General features: G+C 44.5%; 1 protein-coding gene across 2 annotated transcripts in view; it reads left to right on the top strand.

Annotated features, from left to right (window-relative positions):
• The window catches only part of USP43 (ubiquitin specific peptidase 43), a gene marked incomplete at its 5' end in the record, with an annotated part of 54,625 nt that extends 37,271 nt beyond the window's left edge, over positions 1-17,354 (top strand). Inside the window, 6 exons of one of the 2 annotated variants that reach the window (XM_081028273.1) lie at positions 2,353-2,430; positions 3,405-3,531; positions 3,637-3,970; positions 5,954-6,112; positions 7,081-7,245; positions 15,818-17,354. In XM_081028273.1, the coding sequence (XP_080884399.1) occupies positions 2,353-2,430; positions 3,405-3,531; positions 3,637-3,970; positions 5,954-6,112; positions 7,081-7,245; positions 15,818-16,905 (1,951 nt within the window). In that variant the 3' untranslated portion in view covers positions 16,906-17,354. Of the gene's footprint in view, positions 1-2,352; positions 2,431-3,404; positions 3,532-3,636; positions 3,986-5,953; positions 6,113-7,080; positions 7,246-15,817 lie in introns of both variants that reach the window. The other variant, XM_081028272.1, reaches the window with a different exon arrangement.
• Positions 17,355-17,994: the final 640 nt, after the last annotated feature.

Here is a 17,994-nt window from a genome sequence, read left to right as displayed (position 1 = left end):
TAGACATGAAAACTAAATGTTTGCCAATCTGAGCTCTTCTTGCGTAAGCCTTCCCTCTTCCTGTCTTCTGTGTCCGAATGGTGACCACCAGCTATCGACTCAGTAACCCAAGCTGGTGACCTGGAATCATCCTTCAATCCTCCTTCTTGCTGTTTCCTACAATCAATCCATCATCAAGTCTTATTCAGAATGCTGATGTTTCCTCAGACCTGTTCCTTCCTCTCCATGTTTACCACCATTGCCTGAGTTCAGGCCCTTATCAGCTCTTAGCGGGATGCCCTGGGAGCCTCTGCTCTGACATACTGGCCTCCAGACGAGCACCCCTCTCATTCATCTGCTTCATACCTGTCTGTTTAAAACCCTTCAGGTGGCCCAGGGGACAAGTCCACATATCCAAGCCCTCCCTCCTTGGTCTGGCCCCTCTCTTTCACGGTGTGGCCTGACCCTCATTGAGCCTCTGCTTGTCATTCTAGCACACACCCTACCCTTTGCTCCTGCTGAGCCCTCGGCCTGTACAACCCTTTGACACTCTCCCCTCACCACTCACCATTCACCTGGCCAACTCCTGCTCATCCTAGGCAGGATATCTTCTCTGGTCCCCAGAACAGCCTGGGCGCTCTTTCTCTGACACCCCATCAACCCTTTGACACATTACAGTGATCTCTTTGAGTGTCTCTCCCATTATACTATTAACTCCCTCAGGGAGTTATGTCCATAATGTTGGACATAACTTGGAGTCTCATGCTTGGAGTCTCATCCTGCCATAAATTCAAACAATGTCCTCTTTCCTGTTTGAGTCAAGGCCATGATCAGGAGGAAAGATGGTGCTGTCTCCTGAATGATTGTTTCCATGTAAGGAGTGAACTTCAGGTTGCGCTCATGCCTCTCTCTTTTTTTGTAGCCTAAGGGGTTTTGTGTAACAGTCTTAAAGCCTAAAGATACCAATTCTCCTTTTCCACCCCCAACTGGAGACTCCAGCGGAAAAGTAGACTGAGGATTGAGGCAGAAAGAGATCAAAATATTAGGTTTATTAGATGATTCTTTACTGATTAAAGGATGCGGCTCAGATATGAGTCCAATATGAGCTTTTGAATAGGTTCCCCAGAACTAAATGCCCCTGCCCCCTAGTAAGGCAAATCTCCTTAATTGCAGGCCTTCTGCATTGGGGAAACGGAGAATTTGAGGGTCCAAAAGAAAGAGGCTTAGATCTAAGGCTACAAATGTGCGTCTTCTCTAAATGGAATATATGTCCCAGTCTTCCACCTGCAGAGATGGAGCTGTTTCCAGGAACCTCGAGGTATAGATAAGAGAGAATGCCAGCCTGCTAGTCTGTAGGCCATAGAAAGGAGTAACAAAGAGGGGCTGAATTGATCACCTCCCCCCTAGTCCCACCAACCAGATAAGGTGCTTCTCTTTTTTGGGGGAGTGAGGAGGTGAAGAGGAAGACAGTACATGCCCATAGTTTCATTCCCCTCACTTTAAAGAAAGGTGAGGAAGGCTGGTCATTATTTGTCCGGAATCAACAGGGCTTGCTAAGCTAAGTGGGCATCCTCCAGACACACCTTTTTCCTTGCTCCTTCCTGGCTCTTGTTCCTCAGGATGGTGCCACGACTCCACTCCAGACCTGTCAGTGATTAGCCACCAGATTCTGTACCTTCCATGAGCTCAAATCCTGTTCTTGAATCATCCTGGCGACAGGGACTCATGCCATCTCTACTGTTTTTCTCACAACACATTCTAAGCACTCTTAGGTGCAGATTTTCCCATCACTTGTGTATGTGTCCTGTTGATTTGGGGACAAAACCTCATGTCCTCCACTCTCTTCTGTATTAATAATCACCAACCAACCTTTTCTGAAATGGGCTCAGCCCTACTAGCTGGGAAGAGCTGTAGGCTGACTCACATTTGAGAGTTTCTGGGTATTTGAGGGTCTGAAAGGGAAGACCTTTTAGGTTGTGGAGGTGGACTAGGGAGTGTTCCTTTCACACTGTGGTGGAGGAAAGTTAGCAGCTCATTTTAGGCATTGTCAGAATTGGGGATTTGTGTAGGACGTTCAAGTGGAGCTGCCTTCTAGACATTGCAAAGGTGCTGAGACCGCAGTGGGAGAGTTGACCTGTGTCTTTGCAATAACCAATATCCTTGGAGAACACAAGCTCCCAAGGGAGTGAGTGGAGAGTGTTCAGAGGCAGATTAGGATGAAGCTTCAGCAACAGCAGCTCCCCAGATAACTGACGTCAGTTGACACTTAGTTTTGGGCATTTCTGTTTGGAATATCAGTGCTAGGGTTGGACCCTGCAGAGATGTGGGAAGGAGGCTCCATGCTTTCTGATGGGTTCCTTATTCTCTCCTCAGGGCTTTGCACCTCAGGAGGCCAGGAGGCCCCCCACATGTCAAACTGGCCATAGAGTGGGATAGCTGTGTCAAGGAGCGGTGAGTTCAGCAGATTTTGGCTCCGGGAGGGGAGAGACAGGGCCTGCCTGTGCAAAGAAATCTTCCTGTGCTGTTTTCCCCATATGACTCCAAGACAGGATGTATACTTCCTGATGCCGTGTGCTCCATGCCTCTGAGAAACCGGAATGACAATTGTCTGTGTGTAAACAACAATGATAGTACAGGCATATGTCGGAGACATTGCAGATTTGGTTCCAGACCACCACAAAGTGACTTGTGATCTTTTTGCTGGTGGAGGGTCTTGCCTTCAATTTGAAAAAAACATAACATCTATGGAAAGCAATACATTAAGCAAAGCGCAATAAAGCGAGATATGCCTGTAACAGTAATAATGATGGTGATGGGTAGTGTTAGTACTGGTCCAATAGTCATAGTAATACACTGTTATGTGACACCCACTCCCCCTCTGCCAGTCACTGCACTGAGCACTTCATGGATTTGCAATTTGTATAATCTTCATCACATTCTATGGAGTCGGTACCACTATAATTCACTTTTTCAGATGTGGAAACTGAGGCCCAGAGAGGTGGAATAATTGCTCAGTGTCACACAGCTCATGCATGGCAGAGCCAGGATTTGAACCCAGGCTGACTGGCTCGAGTCCATGCTCTTAATCACTAAACTCGGCTGTTTCTGTGACACAGAGTGCATCAGCCCTTCTTTGAAAAAGGACACCGTTCAGTCCAGCAATTATTTATTAATCTCCTGTTAGATGCTGGGCCCCCGCACTAGGACGAGAAAACAAAGACAGATAAGCCAAGGACATGATCCCTCAGGCAGCTGGTGGGGGAGCCGAGAATTCCAGTAAAATGGAGCGAGTGCTGAGGTGCCCAGTGGTTTTCCTTCGTCTCACCTGGCAGATGCCGTCCACCTTGTGGGCTGTGAGCAGAGACTTAGGAGAAACCCCGCTTGAAGGTGAGACACGCTGAGTGCCATGCATTTCTTCTCTGCAGCTTATTTGGGAGCCTCCCAGAGGAGCGGGTCCAGGATGCGGAGAGCGTGTGGCAGCAGCAGCAGGCCCACCAGCAGCACAGCTGTACCTTGGATGAATGTTTTCAGTTCTACACAAAGGAGGAGCAGGTCCCGCCGTGGGGGTCTACTCCCCGGACTGGAAGGGGGCTGGTTGCCTTTTGGTGGGTTGGCCGGTGGCCGTGGGCCTCACAGTCCTGGTGGCTTTCTTTTTAGCTGGCCCAGGATGATGCATGGAAGTGCCCCCACTGCAAAGTCCTCCAGCAGGGCACGGTGAAGCTGAGTCTCTGGACCCTGCCTGATATACTCATCATCCACCTCAAAAGGTTCTGTCAAGTGGGCGAGAGAAGAAACAAGCTCTCCACGCTGGTGAAGTTTCCACTCTGCGGTCTTAACATGGCTCCCCATGTGGCCCAGAGAAGCGCTGGTCCCAAGCCCGGGCCAGACCCCTGGCCTTCCTGGAAGCAGCCGGCCTGCCTGCCCACCAGCTACCCGCTGGACTTCCTGTACGACTTGTATGCTGTCTGCAACCACCACGGCAGTCTGCAAGGTGGGCATTACACAGGTGAGCTTTGCCTCTGTGCCAGTGGCTGCCATGGCCATGTGTTGTGGCTGTGGCCTGGGCTTCAGGATGCCCGGTGCTCCTGGAACGAACACTGAGCTCACTTGGGCACTCGGTATGAGCTGACCCCTCACCCTCTGCACAACGGGCACCTGCTAGAGAGTGGGGGTGCCTGGTCTAACCTGTAGACTTGAACCAGGTTGGTGGTTGGAATATAAAGTTAGTTACAGACTGAATATGTCCTCATTTATCCTCATCTGTGATTCAACACAAAGACTCTTATATCAGATCTGGACTCGTACTTACCACATTTTTTAATTCTCTGGGGTACATTTAATTGTTATCCCTTAGAGGATCTTGAGAGAAATAGATAACTGGAAGGACAGAAACAAATAGCTGGGGACTTGTTCAGTTAGTCATATTCATATACCTTGGTCTGTTCTATTCTAGAATAACATAAATTATTTCATGTAAAAAATGCTTTAAAATATTTCATTTTTTTTGAGAAGTGCAGTGTTTCTAGTGCACGAATGTACCCACAATTTGGAAGGCACTGGAGTGTATAGAAATCCACAGTCATCACTCATTCATTCATTGGACAAATGTTTGTTAAGTACTCATTCTGTGCCAGACTCTGTGCTAGGTGCTGGAGCTTCAGTGATAAACAAGACAGCTAGGAGCCCTGCCCTCATGGGACTTCAGTCTAATTTCAGACACAATGAAAAGATGCTGTCACTTTACCACTTTCATGACCTGGCGTTATGAAAAGGTGATTAATTGTGTCTGTGATAGAGATAAGGCCTGTCTGAGAATGTTACCTTTAGGTCAAGAGCTGAAAGATGAGGTGGAACGGGCTGTGTGAATAAAGGGAAGAGCCGCTAGCATGGACAAAGGCCCGGAGGCAGAATATTGGTGTGTTTGAAGTGTAGTGATTCAGGGGTAAGTTGCAGCTGGATCGGAAGGCACTGTAAGCCATGGACAAGAGTTTGTAGTTTTTCCAGAGGGTGGTGGGAAGCCATTGAAAGGTTTTAGGTGGAGGAGTAAAGACATAATGTAGTTTACAAATTGAGGTAGTAGCTCTGCTCTATGAAAAATGGGTAGAAGAGAACAAGAGTGGAAGTTGTAGTTTCAGTTAGGAGGAGGTTTCCGGGGCTCAGGTGACGACAATCAAGGTATTCAAGAGACATTTTTGGAAGTAGAATCAGTAGGCCTCGCTTTTGGACTGGGCGTGGGGTGGGAGGGAAAGGGCAGAGCAGAGATGAACTCCTCGGTGCCTGGCTTTCATTGGTGCAGGAGTCAGAACCTGTGGTTTGTGGGCCAAATCCAGTCCAGTCCCTGTTTCTGTACAGTCCATGAGTAAAAAAGTGGTTTCTACATTTTAAAACGTGCTGAAAACGAAGAACAAGAATATATAGCAGAGACGGTATGTGCCATTTGTGACCTGCAAAGCCTAAAATAGTTTCTGTCTCATCCGTTACAGAAAAAGTTGGTTGACTCCAGATTAGTGGGTTATGATACCATTCCAAGAGATGTGTTTTAATTGTTTGGAAGGTGGGGAGAATCTTATTTATGAGCATTTTCTTAAATGTGTGACTTCAATTTTTAGGTAGGAAAGAAGTGTACTATAATCCAACTGCATCCAATTTCATTACGTACGGAAGTAGAGGTGTGCATTGTGAAACTTCTTAGAAGAAATGGGGTGAATGTGGACATCATCATCTGGCTAAATAACTTGGGGCTCCCTTTTATTGGAGATGTTTTGCCTGAGTAAGGGCTACACCATAAGGAGTCAGCTTAAAGTAGCAGCACACTTTATCAGGGAGTGTAAGTGATTGATCCTTTCTGCACGAAATTAATTTCTGGCCAAAAATTCTGTTACAAACATGTCCATTTATGAGCTATGCCAGTGGGGTATGCCTTCCTGACTTTTGGGGGTTCCAATAATGGGACTTGGGGTTTTGACCTTTGCAGCCTACTGCCGGAACTCTCTGGATGGCCAGTGGTACAGTTACGACGACAGCACGGTGGAATCGCTCCTAGAAGATGAGGTCATTACCCGAGGGGCTTACATCCTATTTTATCAGAAACGGAACAGCATCCCGTCCTGGTCAGCCAGCAGCTCCATGAGAGGTAGGTCATGACAGGTCAGTACAGGACACGGGGGAATTGGGAAGTCACTTTAAGAACTACGAAGATGCTTAGTCAAACATCAGGGACCAGAAGGAGTAGGCAAGGAACTAAAAGAGGAAGCCGTGGCTGCTGCTAGAGTTTTGAATACTCTGTGCTAGAATCCTGTTTGTAAGGGTTTGGAGTGGTCATGTTGAAATTCAAGAAAGGGGGAAGGAATATTTTGTATCTGTGGCAGGTGACTCTTGGTGGTGTGGAAATTCCATAATCCCAGTCTCACTCACGTCAAGCCAGATTTTAATTAAGCTTGTGTAATATAAACCTGCATTAGTCCTGCTGGAAAGGGAGGGTCAGTTATGAGGGTTGCAGGGCCTTCATAGGAAAGGTAACCGTTTCACCACGTCCCAGTGATATGTTTATTAGATAATCTCAAACTTGCTTGGAAGTCTGGAGGAAAATATGGATAAAGTTGACCTTTTTAAGTGACTTACTTTGCTTTGTATACTAGCCATCTTGTTCTTTGGGAAGAAAGAGCATTTCTTTTTAAATTACTCAGATTTGCTCTCCAACAATTGTTGGAAAATGGCCAAATAAAACCCAAAGGCCAGGAAGTCTAAATCAACTGAACACTAATGCAAAGATTGCCTCCTTTTACAGAAGATAGATGTAGAAAGAATGAAAAACATACCAAATTTAGAAAACCGTACTTGGTGACAAGCAATTTCATGGAAAGCATTTCAATACGCATCAGTGTATTTTCCTTTCTGTGCCCAAATGCCTTTCCCTAAATTTTTCAGCTTGGTGAATCAATTGCAGGTTTCTCCTCTGGTCCTTAATTTCCGTATATATAATTCCATTCTGGTCCTGTAGTTCCAGGGCTCGGGGATGGCAGTCTAACCACGCGAAGCTCCTGGGGGATCCCAAAAGGATGGAATTGGGTCCAGCTGTGCCTCTCTCTGCTTCCTCCGCAGGTTCCACTAGCTCCTCCTTATCTGATCACTGGCTCATGAGGCTCGGGAGCAATAATGGCAGCATGAGGGGAAGCCTAGTGTCTTGGAGCTCTGCCCCTGGCGCCTCCCGGCCCCAGGTGCCCGACCCTCCCATTTTCACAAACAGCCTCTCCAGGCAGGAAAAGGGTATGTTTTATCACGTTGGTTAAATTTGCTGATTTTATTTTCATTTTCTATAATGACTGTTGCTCCTCATATTTATGAAAGTGCAGACATTTCACGGTAAAGTGGTTTATGAGAGGTTTATTCATCTCTCACATCGGGTCTTCATGATCTGGTCCTCGCCTGCCTGTCCTCCCCTGTCCACTCCAGTGTCGGGTACATTCTTTCTCTGCTCCCTGGAGCTTACTGTCTAATGGGGAAGACCAAATGTAAACAAGTGAACAAGGATATGGATATAAAGCAGGGATAAGGGCAAAAAGGTAAAATCATAGAAGATATCTAGGCCAGGGTGGGGGAGAAAGGATGCAGGGGGCCCTCGTTAGATAGGGTGGATGGGAAGGCCTTTGTGGGGGGAGAGAGAGAGAGAGAGAGAGAGAGAGAGAGAGACAGAGACAGTTTGCTCTCTTGACTGCTGACTATTGTCAATTAAAAAGAGCAAAATCAGGGATTTAGAAAAGAAAGCATGAGAGGTGGGACATGGAGAACCACCTCTTTTTTCCTGTGGGTTCATAGATTGGCTTGAATCAATAGCAGGCTGGCCTAGTTGGGCCTGGAGGAGTTTTCCTTCAGCATCAGGGAAGCACCTTGGGTTGTTATAGATTCATGGTTTCTTGTGTTATTTGTGGATTCTCCAAAAATGCATGCTAGTTTTGCTGTGAAGCATACATGATGGGTTGGCTCTTAAACGTCTGCGTTTAATGCACTATGTTCTGACTCGCCCTTCCGTGTCATCTCCACCTGAGTGGCTGCACCACTTCCCTCATCAGTCTCCCAGGTTATGAGAGTAGATTACATTTTGTTTGTTTATTCCATTGTGGTCAGATATTGGGGTTGTTTCTGGTTTGTGCTATTACCAGTCGTATGCTGTGAACATTTTTGTTCATGTCTTTTCTTTGTACACATGTCTATGTTTCTGTTGGGTATATACCTGGGAGTGGAATTGCTGGGGCACAGTGTATGTCTTTTTAAGCAGTTGTTTATTTCTTTCTACTTTGTTACTATTGTATAAAAGTAGCCGATCCAGTAATCTGGTGTGTACCAGGCTCTGGTTCCTTATTCATGAATGAATAAATGTGACAGAATCTGAAAGCTGCCAATAGTTTTAGATTATCATGGGATCCAACTTTCTGGTGGATAATGGTTTATGTATCACAGTTTGGTTAATTGTTCTTCAATGTTTGGAATTTTGGCTGCCAATATTTCACTATTAGATAAATGTTGATTGGAGCACCTCTATGTGCATATTGCATATGTCTGATTTCCTTAAAAAGGTTTCTGTGTAGGCAGCCTATTTAATGCAGTATTTCTTTTCCCTTCACATTTTCGTGACTGAACATTCAGAGGAGTTTATAGAATAAAAGGCATTCTTTCCCATCCTTCTTCATCCCCATCAGCGTGAGCCTCTGACGAACTCATAAATTCATGCCAGTTCCATCCAGTGGCATAAGACCCCGGGCCATTGTTCAGGCCATTTCCCAGGGAGAAATATGTTTGACACCCCCAAAAGGAGGCAACTTCAAATGATGGCCAAACTTTTCAACATGTTACTTGGACAGGGGAAGGCATAGCTCCAGAAAACTCCCCAGACAGACAGAGAGAGGGCTGGGGTGGGATGAGAAATAATATTTAAGAATAACTGGCCTCCAGAACCTTGCAGGCATTTTATTTATCTCATCCAGTCATCAAAATCTCTGGGAGAGGTGAAATCAGTAGCCCTTTTACAGGGAGAAAGCTGAGTCTTGGAAGTAACCAGTCACAAGCGCACCCCCTGGAAACCAGCAAGGCTGCAGCTAGACCCCACGCCCTCTGGCTTCCAGAGTCCTGGATCTGGCCTTTAGACATAAATTCCAAACTTGTTTATTCTGTGTGGACGCTACAGCACCTTGCTTTCAAAAGGAACTTTCCCTCTTGGGGTTTGAATAAAATGGCGATAGATTTTGAAACCTGTTTGAGAAGCTCTGAGATGGTTGAAAACCCAGCCTTATCATCTTGTTAGTACTAAACTGGGGCAAGATCAAAATCTAGCCTGTAGGTCTTCAGTAGTGGTTGGTATGACCTCCTCTCCCCGTGGGTATGTGGGTGAACATTTTTACTGTCAGAAGGAGTAGAGGGGACCACTGGCATTTAGTCCCCAAGGGGGCAGGGATGCTCAATGTCCTGCCATTCTCAGGGATGGTGCCATTGAGTATAGAAGTGTCCCTCCCAAGTGCCAGCTGTGCTCTGTAGAGATACTACACTGATAGCTTGGGAACTTCATCCTTCCGGTAGCTTTGGTTATGGGACATTATAATAATAAAGGCATTTTAAACGAGAACGAATAGATTGAAGTTGTGTCAGGACTGTACCTTATATAGTTAAGGACAGGTGTCAGGAGAGGTTATACAAAGAAAAGATATAAAAACACCTTACTTTTGCAACTTTTATAAAAACATGATCATGTGGAAAAATTGCTGGGGTTTTTCTCAGAAGCCCCCTGGAGTAAGGGCCCTGGGACTTAAGCTTCCTTAGGTTTTCAGTCATATGAGTGCTCCGATGTTATATTTCTTCTGTGGTTTTTACTGGGCCTCAGAGGTTTTGTTTTTCTCTTTTTCAGTGATTTCCAGATAGTATGTTATTTCAGTTCTGATTTCTTCTTTCATCTAAAGGTTATCTGGGAGTTTCAAGTATGTAAGACTTTTTTGCTCACCTTTATTGCTAATTTTGTGGATTGGGAGCCAAGAATGTGGTTTTCAAACATTCTCTTTTTGTGATTGAATAAGTACACGAGTATTATTTTATAAATGTTCTGTGTACATATAAAATCATGTATATTGTCTATTTGGGGGATGTGAACTTTACATTATTACTATAAATTAGGTGAGTTGATTGTTATATTCAATCCCCCTCTGTCTTTAAATTGACCTTATCTAGGACTGCCTGGCTAGGAAGGAGGTGCACAGACACCTTCCTGGATAGCTGTATTTTAATCAAGTACTCCAGGAACTTTAATCATTTTTGTTTTACGTTGTTAGCTGCTTTGTTAATAGGTGTCTGTAAGCTGATGACTATTAGATATAATTTATAAATTGTGTCTTTTCTCATTATAATGTTTCTCTTTATCTTGCTTAATGCTTTTAATTTTAAAATCTACTTTTTTCAGGGTTAATAATTTTAACCCCTTCCTCCTTTCGTTTTGTTTGCATTTGCCTGATATTATTTTGCTCTTCTCTTTTGCTTTTTGAGTCTTTCTTGTAGAGTTAAAAGTTTTAAGTGGTTTCTGGTAAATAGTATGTTGCTTTTTTTTTTAATGTCAAAAATTCAGAGCCTATCTTATAATGGGAGAGTTCAGTCTATTCATATTTAATGTAACAACTACAGAATTTGATTTTATTTCATTTAAATTTTTTTCTATTTTTCTTTTTTGTTCCTTATTTTTATTGATTTGATCATGTTGCTGTTTGTTCCCTTTTTGTTACCCTTGTTCACTTTTAAAGTTCTGCTGTTCTTTTCCATCTTGCTAATTGTTTTATCTTTCCGAATATTTATACTGAAATTGATTTCCCTGTTATTATGTGGATATGAGAAGCTGACTCTTTCCTGTAAGTCATTCTATTTCCTCACTGCCTTCTCTCCCTCCAATAAGATGAAACCTACATAATGCTTCCATGTCATTCCCCTCCAGATAAGAGCTTTGAAATGCTTTTATGTGTTCCCTCTGGTCTGTTTTAGGAACTCTTCGCCCTCTCAATCCCCAACTCTTGGATTTTTCTGAGCTAGTTTAATACTTTTCCAGACCAATTCTAACTCTTCTTGCAGCACTTTTCCTGTCCCAAGCACACTTACTTACCGTTGTGTTACACATTCTAAGACCATTTGTCCCCCACATGGGTGGATGATACATGGATTGCAGGGTCCACTGAGCACTGCTGTCTGTCTTCTTTCCGTCACCCTCTATTCTGAGGTCTCAGTTCTGATTCATTAGGGTTTGGTCAGAGTTCCTTTCTGGTATGTGTGTTATGCTCTCTAACTCTTTGCATAGCCACAAATATTTTCTTTCACTGGGAGTGAATGGCAGCTTGGCTGGTTGGAGAACTCTTGGGTTGCAATCCTTTTCTCTCAGGATTCTCTCAGATGTTTTCCCACAGTCTACCAGGCCTCGGGGTGCAGATGAGAAGCCCATTCTTTTTCACATGAGAATCACTTGTTCTTTCTGTCTGGAAGCTTTTGAGATTCTGTCTTTGACACTGGAGTTTAGAAATTCTACCAGAATATGCGTTGGTATGTGTTTTGTTCATCAGCCCTACGTAAATCTCGAGGAGGCCTTTCCTTCTACAGATGCAGGCTTTTCTTTAGGGAAATGTTGGTTCTTTGTTTAATTATTGTCTCACCTACTTTTAAAATTCCTATTATTTGCCTAGTGGGTCTCCTGGATTTGTCCTTTATGTCTCCTAGCTTTTTCCTGTGATTTCTGTCTCTTTGTCATTTTGCTCTATGGTCGGAGACGTTGCTTTCACGATTATGGAATTTTCATAAATTTCAAGCCACTAAGTGGAGTCTCAACAGCGACCTTGGATGCCTTCAAGTCATTTACTGAGTTTAAAAACCTGAAATTTATATTTTCCAGTTCCCTGTTGTTCTCTATTTGAATCTCCTTCAGAACTTTAATTTTAAGTTGTTTGTTTTCCTTCAGTTGCTCTATTTCATTACAAGGCTGTTCTGATGGTTGCATAGTCTTATCCTTTGATTGCTGGACCCTCTTATGTGTGTTGTTAGTTTTCTGTTTCTGCCCAGTGGGGCTCCCTTCCACCTTCTTTTGAGTCATCATGATTCTTAGAGAGGTGGAAGGGGCAGTGGCCTTGAGTTCTGAGGCAGCCTTTTTCCTCACCAGCCTCATCCTGCTGGCTTACTCTCAGAGGTGGAGAGGCTCTGCTCATCTATGTAGTTTCTCCTTACCGTCTTGGGGACCAGAGAAATGTTTGGGGGTCAGGCTTGCCCAGGTTGCACTCTGCAAAAAGACGCAGAGATTTCTCTAAATACAGGTTGGGGTTAGAAGATGAAGATCCCTAGTGGGGACCCTTTTCTTCCTTGGCTTCAACCATGGTGGTCTCTTTCCTGCTTCCGTGACCCACCAAGCTTCCCTGTGCCTCAGGCCTTTGCACTTGCTTCTCCCTCTTGCTGGATGGAGCCTGTTTTCCCCAGATCTTCATGTGGCTTCCTCCCTCTCTCACTCAGGTCTCTCCTCACTCATCACTTGCTGACGACCCTGTATTTCCCCTCCCTTCTCATTCTTCCTCATAACTCTTATAATTCCATTCCATGATATTATATATTTTTGTTTTTTGTCAAACCCCGTTAACAGACAAGCACTTTGTATTTTTTACACAGTTGTATCCCCAGCACTGAAAACTGTCCTTGGTACACAGTAGGCTCCTATTAAATATTTATTGAATGCCTAGGATACAACCCTTGGAGAGACTGAAGGTGCTGGACTAGTCTTGTCCTGCTGCAGGTGGGCTAAGGATGGTGAGGAGAAGCCCCTGCCTGCCCCCTGCTCATGGCACACGTTGTGAGGTCGGATGGATGCCCCATCTCATAGGCTGAGGATAAAAAGTCACATAGGAACAGATGTGGCATTTCTCAAGACAGCATTTGCTGGCTCCAGAGCCACTTTGTGGGACGGGTGGTGGGTGGGGGCCGTGCCCCCCAGTGGTACGGGTACCACCAGTGTGACGAGGCTTCTTGTGACCTTGGAGGGCTCTGGAGCTCATAGGACCTTCAGGAAGAACTTAACTGTTCACATCCTCAAGGTGGCTTAAGATGCCAGGCCCTTTCTGGTTCTCAAGCCAGACTGGGCATGAGCAAGGCCAGAGATTCCACAGGAGAGAAACACAGAGGTGTTCGGGTTGGGGGCTCTCTGAACACCTCTGTCTCTGGCCCCCAGCATCTCCGCGGGAGGAGCACTGGGATTTATCCCCCCTACCCCAGAAGCAAGATATTTGATAGTAAGCAGTGCATTTCCTGTTCCCTCTGTCCTTATGCCGTTTATTTCTCCGTTGATCTAAAGCTTTGGCTGTCTCTCAGATCCTGTTAGAGTCCAGTAAATAGAATGAAATAGAATAAAGATAGCAAAGGTGCTTTCCCACTGCCGTCTTCAGAAAGAGGAGAAAGGGGTTGCGTGGACATCTGTGGTTGCCATGAAATGGAGCCGCAGGGTGATGTTGTCCTGGCCTCAGGCCCTTTCATACCAGGAAGAATGGAAGGTTGGTGTGTTAGGGCCCCTGCCAACCCATCTCACCACCTGCCAGGGCTACGGGCTGTGTTATTTTGAAAGACCAAAAGTCACAGCTTTGTCCTCTTAATACAAAGCTTCTCTTTCTGCCCTTGTCAAGGCTGTGGAAGAGGAAAAAAACTTCACACACCTCTCAGACCCCAGAATTTTTAAATTTTTTCCCCCTGAGGTTTGGGAATTTAATGGTGGAGCAACGGTGTCAAATCAAAACTGAAATCACAAAGTATTTTGGGTAAAATTGTGTCTATTGCTGGCTAATCTGCAGAAGTGCTTCAAAGAAAAAAATACCCAAATATTATCTGTGAAAAATCTAAAAGGTAAAATTCTCAAGGAACCTCTGAGATGCGGTCAAACTCCTCCTGTCATCAATGGGCATTTCACTCCTTCGCCTTCCCGTCATTTCTTCCTGGGAAGCCCGGCTGAGATGTGTTGCACTTTCCCTCCTGGCTACACTGTGACCTCTTGACCTCTGACCTCCCTAAGCCCTCTCTCACCTGTGGCCCTGAGAGTTCCTGGTCCCTCTTCATATAGCATGTGCGAGTGGGCTGTGCTACTCTTTATGGGGGCTTCTGGTGGCCATGGTTTTTACTCAGTTTTGGAGTTCTCATGCTCCATGATGAGAGTGGACAGCTGTGGGTGACACGCTTGCATAATTGACCTAGGATCTTTCTATAAATGTGTGTGACTGTCCTTGTACCATGTTGTATGTTTCAGTGGAAGGTTTCTTTCTCAGTGATTACAAGCATCTTGTAAGTCAAGGCATCTTAAAATGGTGCAATGACTCATGACCGAGTGTTCTTTTTTCACTTTTTTTATTGTGGTAAAATACACACAACAGAGTTTATAATCTTAACCATTTTTAAATGTACAGTCCGGTGACATTAAATACAGGCACATTGTTGTGCAGCCATCACCACCATCCATGCCCATAACTATGCGTGTTGTGAATCTGAAACTCTCTACCAATGAAACACTAACTCCATATTCCCCTCTCCCCCCAGCCCCTGGTTATCACCTTTATACTTTCTGTCTCTCTGATTTTGACTCTTTTAGGTACTTCATAAAGTGGAATCATACAGTATTTGTCTTTTTGTGACTGGCCATTCAGGGTCCCTTGAGATTCCATATGAATTTGGGGATGAATTTTTCTATTTCTGCAGAAAAGTTCATTGGCATTTTGACAGGGATTGCATTGACTCTACAGATCACCTTGGGTACTATTGACATTTTAACAATATTAAGTCCTCCAATCCATGAACATGGGATGTGTTTCCATTTATGTAGGTCGTCTTTAATTCCTTTCAGCAATGTTTTGTAGTTTTCAGTATACAAGTCTTTCACTTCCTTGGTAATTCCTAAGTATTTTCTTCTTTTTGATGCTATTGTAAATGAAATTGTTTTTATAACTGAATGAGTGTTTCTTAAGAAAAACTACACAGCCCTGGTTTTATGGATGTTTCCTTTGGGAACGTTGAGATACATAAAAGAATTGACAGGGAAATCAGTCTTAGACAGCACCTCCATTGCCCCCTCTGCACCTTGTCATTTTAGTATTAGTTTCTCCATATACTTGTTTGTGTGTTTTGACCTGAATGCATCATACGTGCATACACACATCAACACATATAGATGCGCATATATATATATATATATATATATATATATATATATTTTGTTTTTGCAAGTTGGCTCATGCTAAGTTTTTCTAGACTCTATTCCTCGTTTAACAGTATGCATCAAAACCATCTTTCCATCTCTATGCAGATGTTGCAGAACTCCCAATGGAGGCGTATGTGGCAGCTCTGATAAAATCAGACACACAATTCAGTTTTTTGTAGCCCAGGGTAGGATGTTGAGATTCTTGTGTTTGAAAGGTACATGCATCTAATTAGACCTGGAAAAGCAGGTCCAATAAGTCGAATTTTGCTGAGCATTCTGGTTCATGGGACTATTTAAAGATGAATGAAAATGATGTTAAATCCTAGGTCTAGACTGGGCTTAATCGGGAGTCTGCCTATAATGTAGCGACCTTCTTTGGAACTGGTTTGCCCCGTGGTTTCAGAATTGTAAATGGATTCAGTGGACTAGTGGATGAAAACATGACGCTCCCAAGGGAAGGAGCCATAGTGTCTTAGTCCCCACTGTGTCCCGAAAGGCCAGCACAGTGCCAGCTTCATCAGAGGGGCTCAATCGATGCCTGTGAAATAAATGACTGACCCTGCAGCTGGAGGCGTATTTGGGCACTGATGCTCTTGGTGTCTCTTTCAGGAGGGCTGGAGTCCAGGCCTTTGGTACGAGGTATGAAAGGCAGAAGCATCAGCATGAAGGCGCCCACCTCTTCCCGAGCCAAGCAGGGGACCTTCAAGACCATGCCCCTCCGGTGGTCTTTCGGACACAGGGAGAAACCCGTTGTTGCTTCTGTCGAGTTGGTGGAGTACTTGGAGTCCAGACGGAGACCTCGATCCACGAGCCAGTCCATCGTGCCGCTGTTGACAGGCGCTGCTGGCGGGGATGAGAAGTCAGTGGTGACAAGCTCAAATGCCACCCTCTCTGCTAAGAGTGAAGATAGTGGCCGAGCCAGTGAGAGAGTACTGGCCCAAATGCCCTGCCCTTCGGGCCACCCCAGCCATGGTGCAGGCCCTGGGATCTCAGACGGTCTAAACACAGCAAGGAAATTGAAGGAAAACACAAGACAGGATATCAGGCTACCCAAGCAGTTCGAGCTGCCCCTCACGGTGATGCCCTCAATGGACAATGAGAAACGAGCCCAGCCAGAGGGTCAGAAGACCACCAACTGGAAGGGAAGTGGCCAGGTGGGGAGCAGTAGCAGAGCACCCTCCCCCAAGGAGGCTTCACGAGCTGCAGCATTATCTAGAAACAGTGTAGACAGTCGCCGAAATCCCTTAGCCAAGTTCAGGGCTAAGGCAGAAGAAAGAGACTCTGAGATAGACAGATTCTCTCAGGGGACCCTTACCCTTTTGAGGTCTATGTTTTGGAAGAAAGAGAACAAGAAGTATGACAGGGCTGCGGTGGGCCCCCAGGTGTCCCCAGCCTCCCTGGGGAGCGGCAGGCTGAGCCCAGCTGTGAATGAGCAGGATCAAGGCTCGTCCCCTTCCCTGAGGATTCAGGACAGCCTGGCCAGGGGCCCGACCAGCCACCTGGACGGGGCTGTTCAGTCCGCGCCCAGCTCTCTCCACCTCCCTCGAAAGGCCGGCAGGCCCACGAGGGCCAGTGCCCTGAGCATGTCACAAAGGAGTGTTCCTGGGGAACAGACCTCTTTCAGCACCTTGCAAAAAGTGAAATACCACACTCTTTCCTTAGGTCGGACGAAAACATTACCAGAGTCCAGCTTTTGATGGTGGATTCCAGTATTGTGTGAAACTGGAATTTTCTCAACTCAACACGGAACAGCTATAGGTCGCCTGTGTTGAGAGTGGGATTTTGGGAAGCCAGTTGTCTTGTGACCCCTGAAAAATGAAAATTTTTTGGTCTCGTCATCTATAATAGATTTCTAACACCTCATATCCACATACCTGCCTGTATTGTTGGCTGCTTTTATACTTACAGGACACCAGAGGGTGCTGTTGGGTCAGCATTACTATTTCTGGGCAAGAACTGTTTTGTTTGAATTCCAGGACCTGAGTACCTGCATTGAAGAGCGATTGGATGTGGGCAGACCTTACAGCATAACTCTGTAGGGAAGCCTCGTTAATACAAATCTTAAGTATCAAATCAAATATTGTCATTGACTTCTCCTAATGTCACAAAATGTTTAATTTAAATACCATGTTTCCCCGAAAATAAGACCTAGCTGGACCATCAGCTCTAAAGCATATTTTGGAGCAAAAATTAATATAAGACTCGGTCTAATATAATATAATATAGCACCCTGTATAATATAATATAATATAATACCGGGTCTTCTATTACATTAATTTTTGCTCCAGAAGATGCATTAGAACTGATGGTCCAGCTAGGTCTTATTTTCAGGGAAACATGGTAGTTGACTTTACAGGAAAATCTTCTTTTCCTTTTAATGCTTCTCTGGGATAAAACACTAAAGATGTCCAAAAAAAGTGGTAGTGACAGTAATACAAGATTCTAGAAGAGAGAGGATTAAGATTTTAGGAGAATATTTAATATATAAAATAATTGTGTTAAAGATTTTCAAGGTATTTAAAAATGGTAACTATTTTGATACTAGGAAAAAAGTTCTTTTTTTAAAAAAAATTTTCTAAGTATGGGATCTATGTACAATTTTAATAAAAGCCCATCAGTGAAACACGCAAATGGCTATCTGAATTATTCAAGTTTGATAAATGATCTTGTTTTGTTCCTGCTGCGTCAGCTTGGCTCATTGCTATTGATATCAGACAGTTGTTATTTGTTTCTGAAATTTTAAAATGCTTTTAATTAAAATGACTTGCTGTTTTTTTTTTCTTTCT

Source organism: Rhinolophus hipposideros, assembly GCF_964194185.1.
Source record: "Rhinolophus hipposideros genome assembly, chromosome: 20".
Classification (NCBI taxonomy): Eukaryota; Metazoa; Chordata; class Mammalia; order Chiroptera; family Rhinolophidae; genus Rhinolophus; species Rhinolophus hipposideros.
Note: the sequence above shows the minus strand (reverse complement) of the source record. Positions and strands in the feature narration are given on the sequence as shown.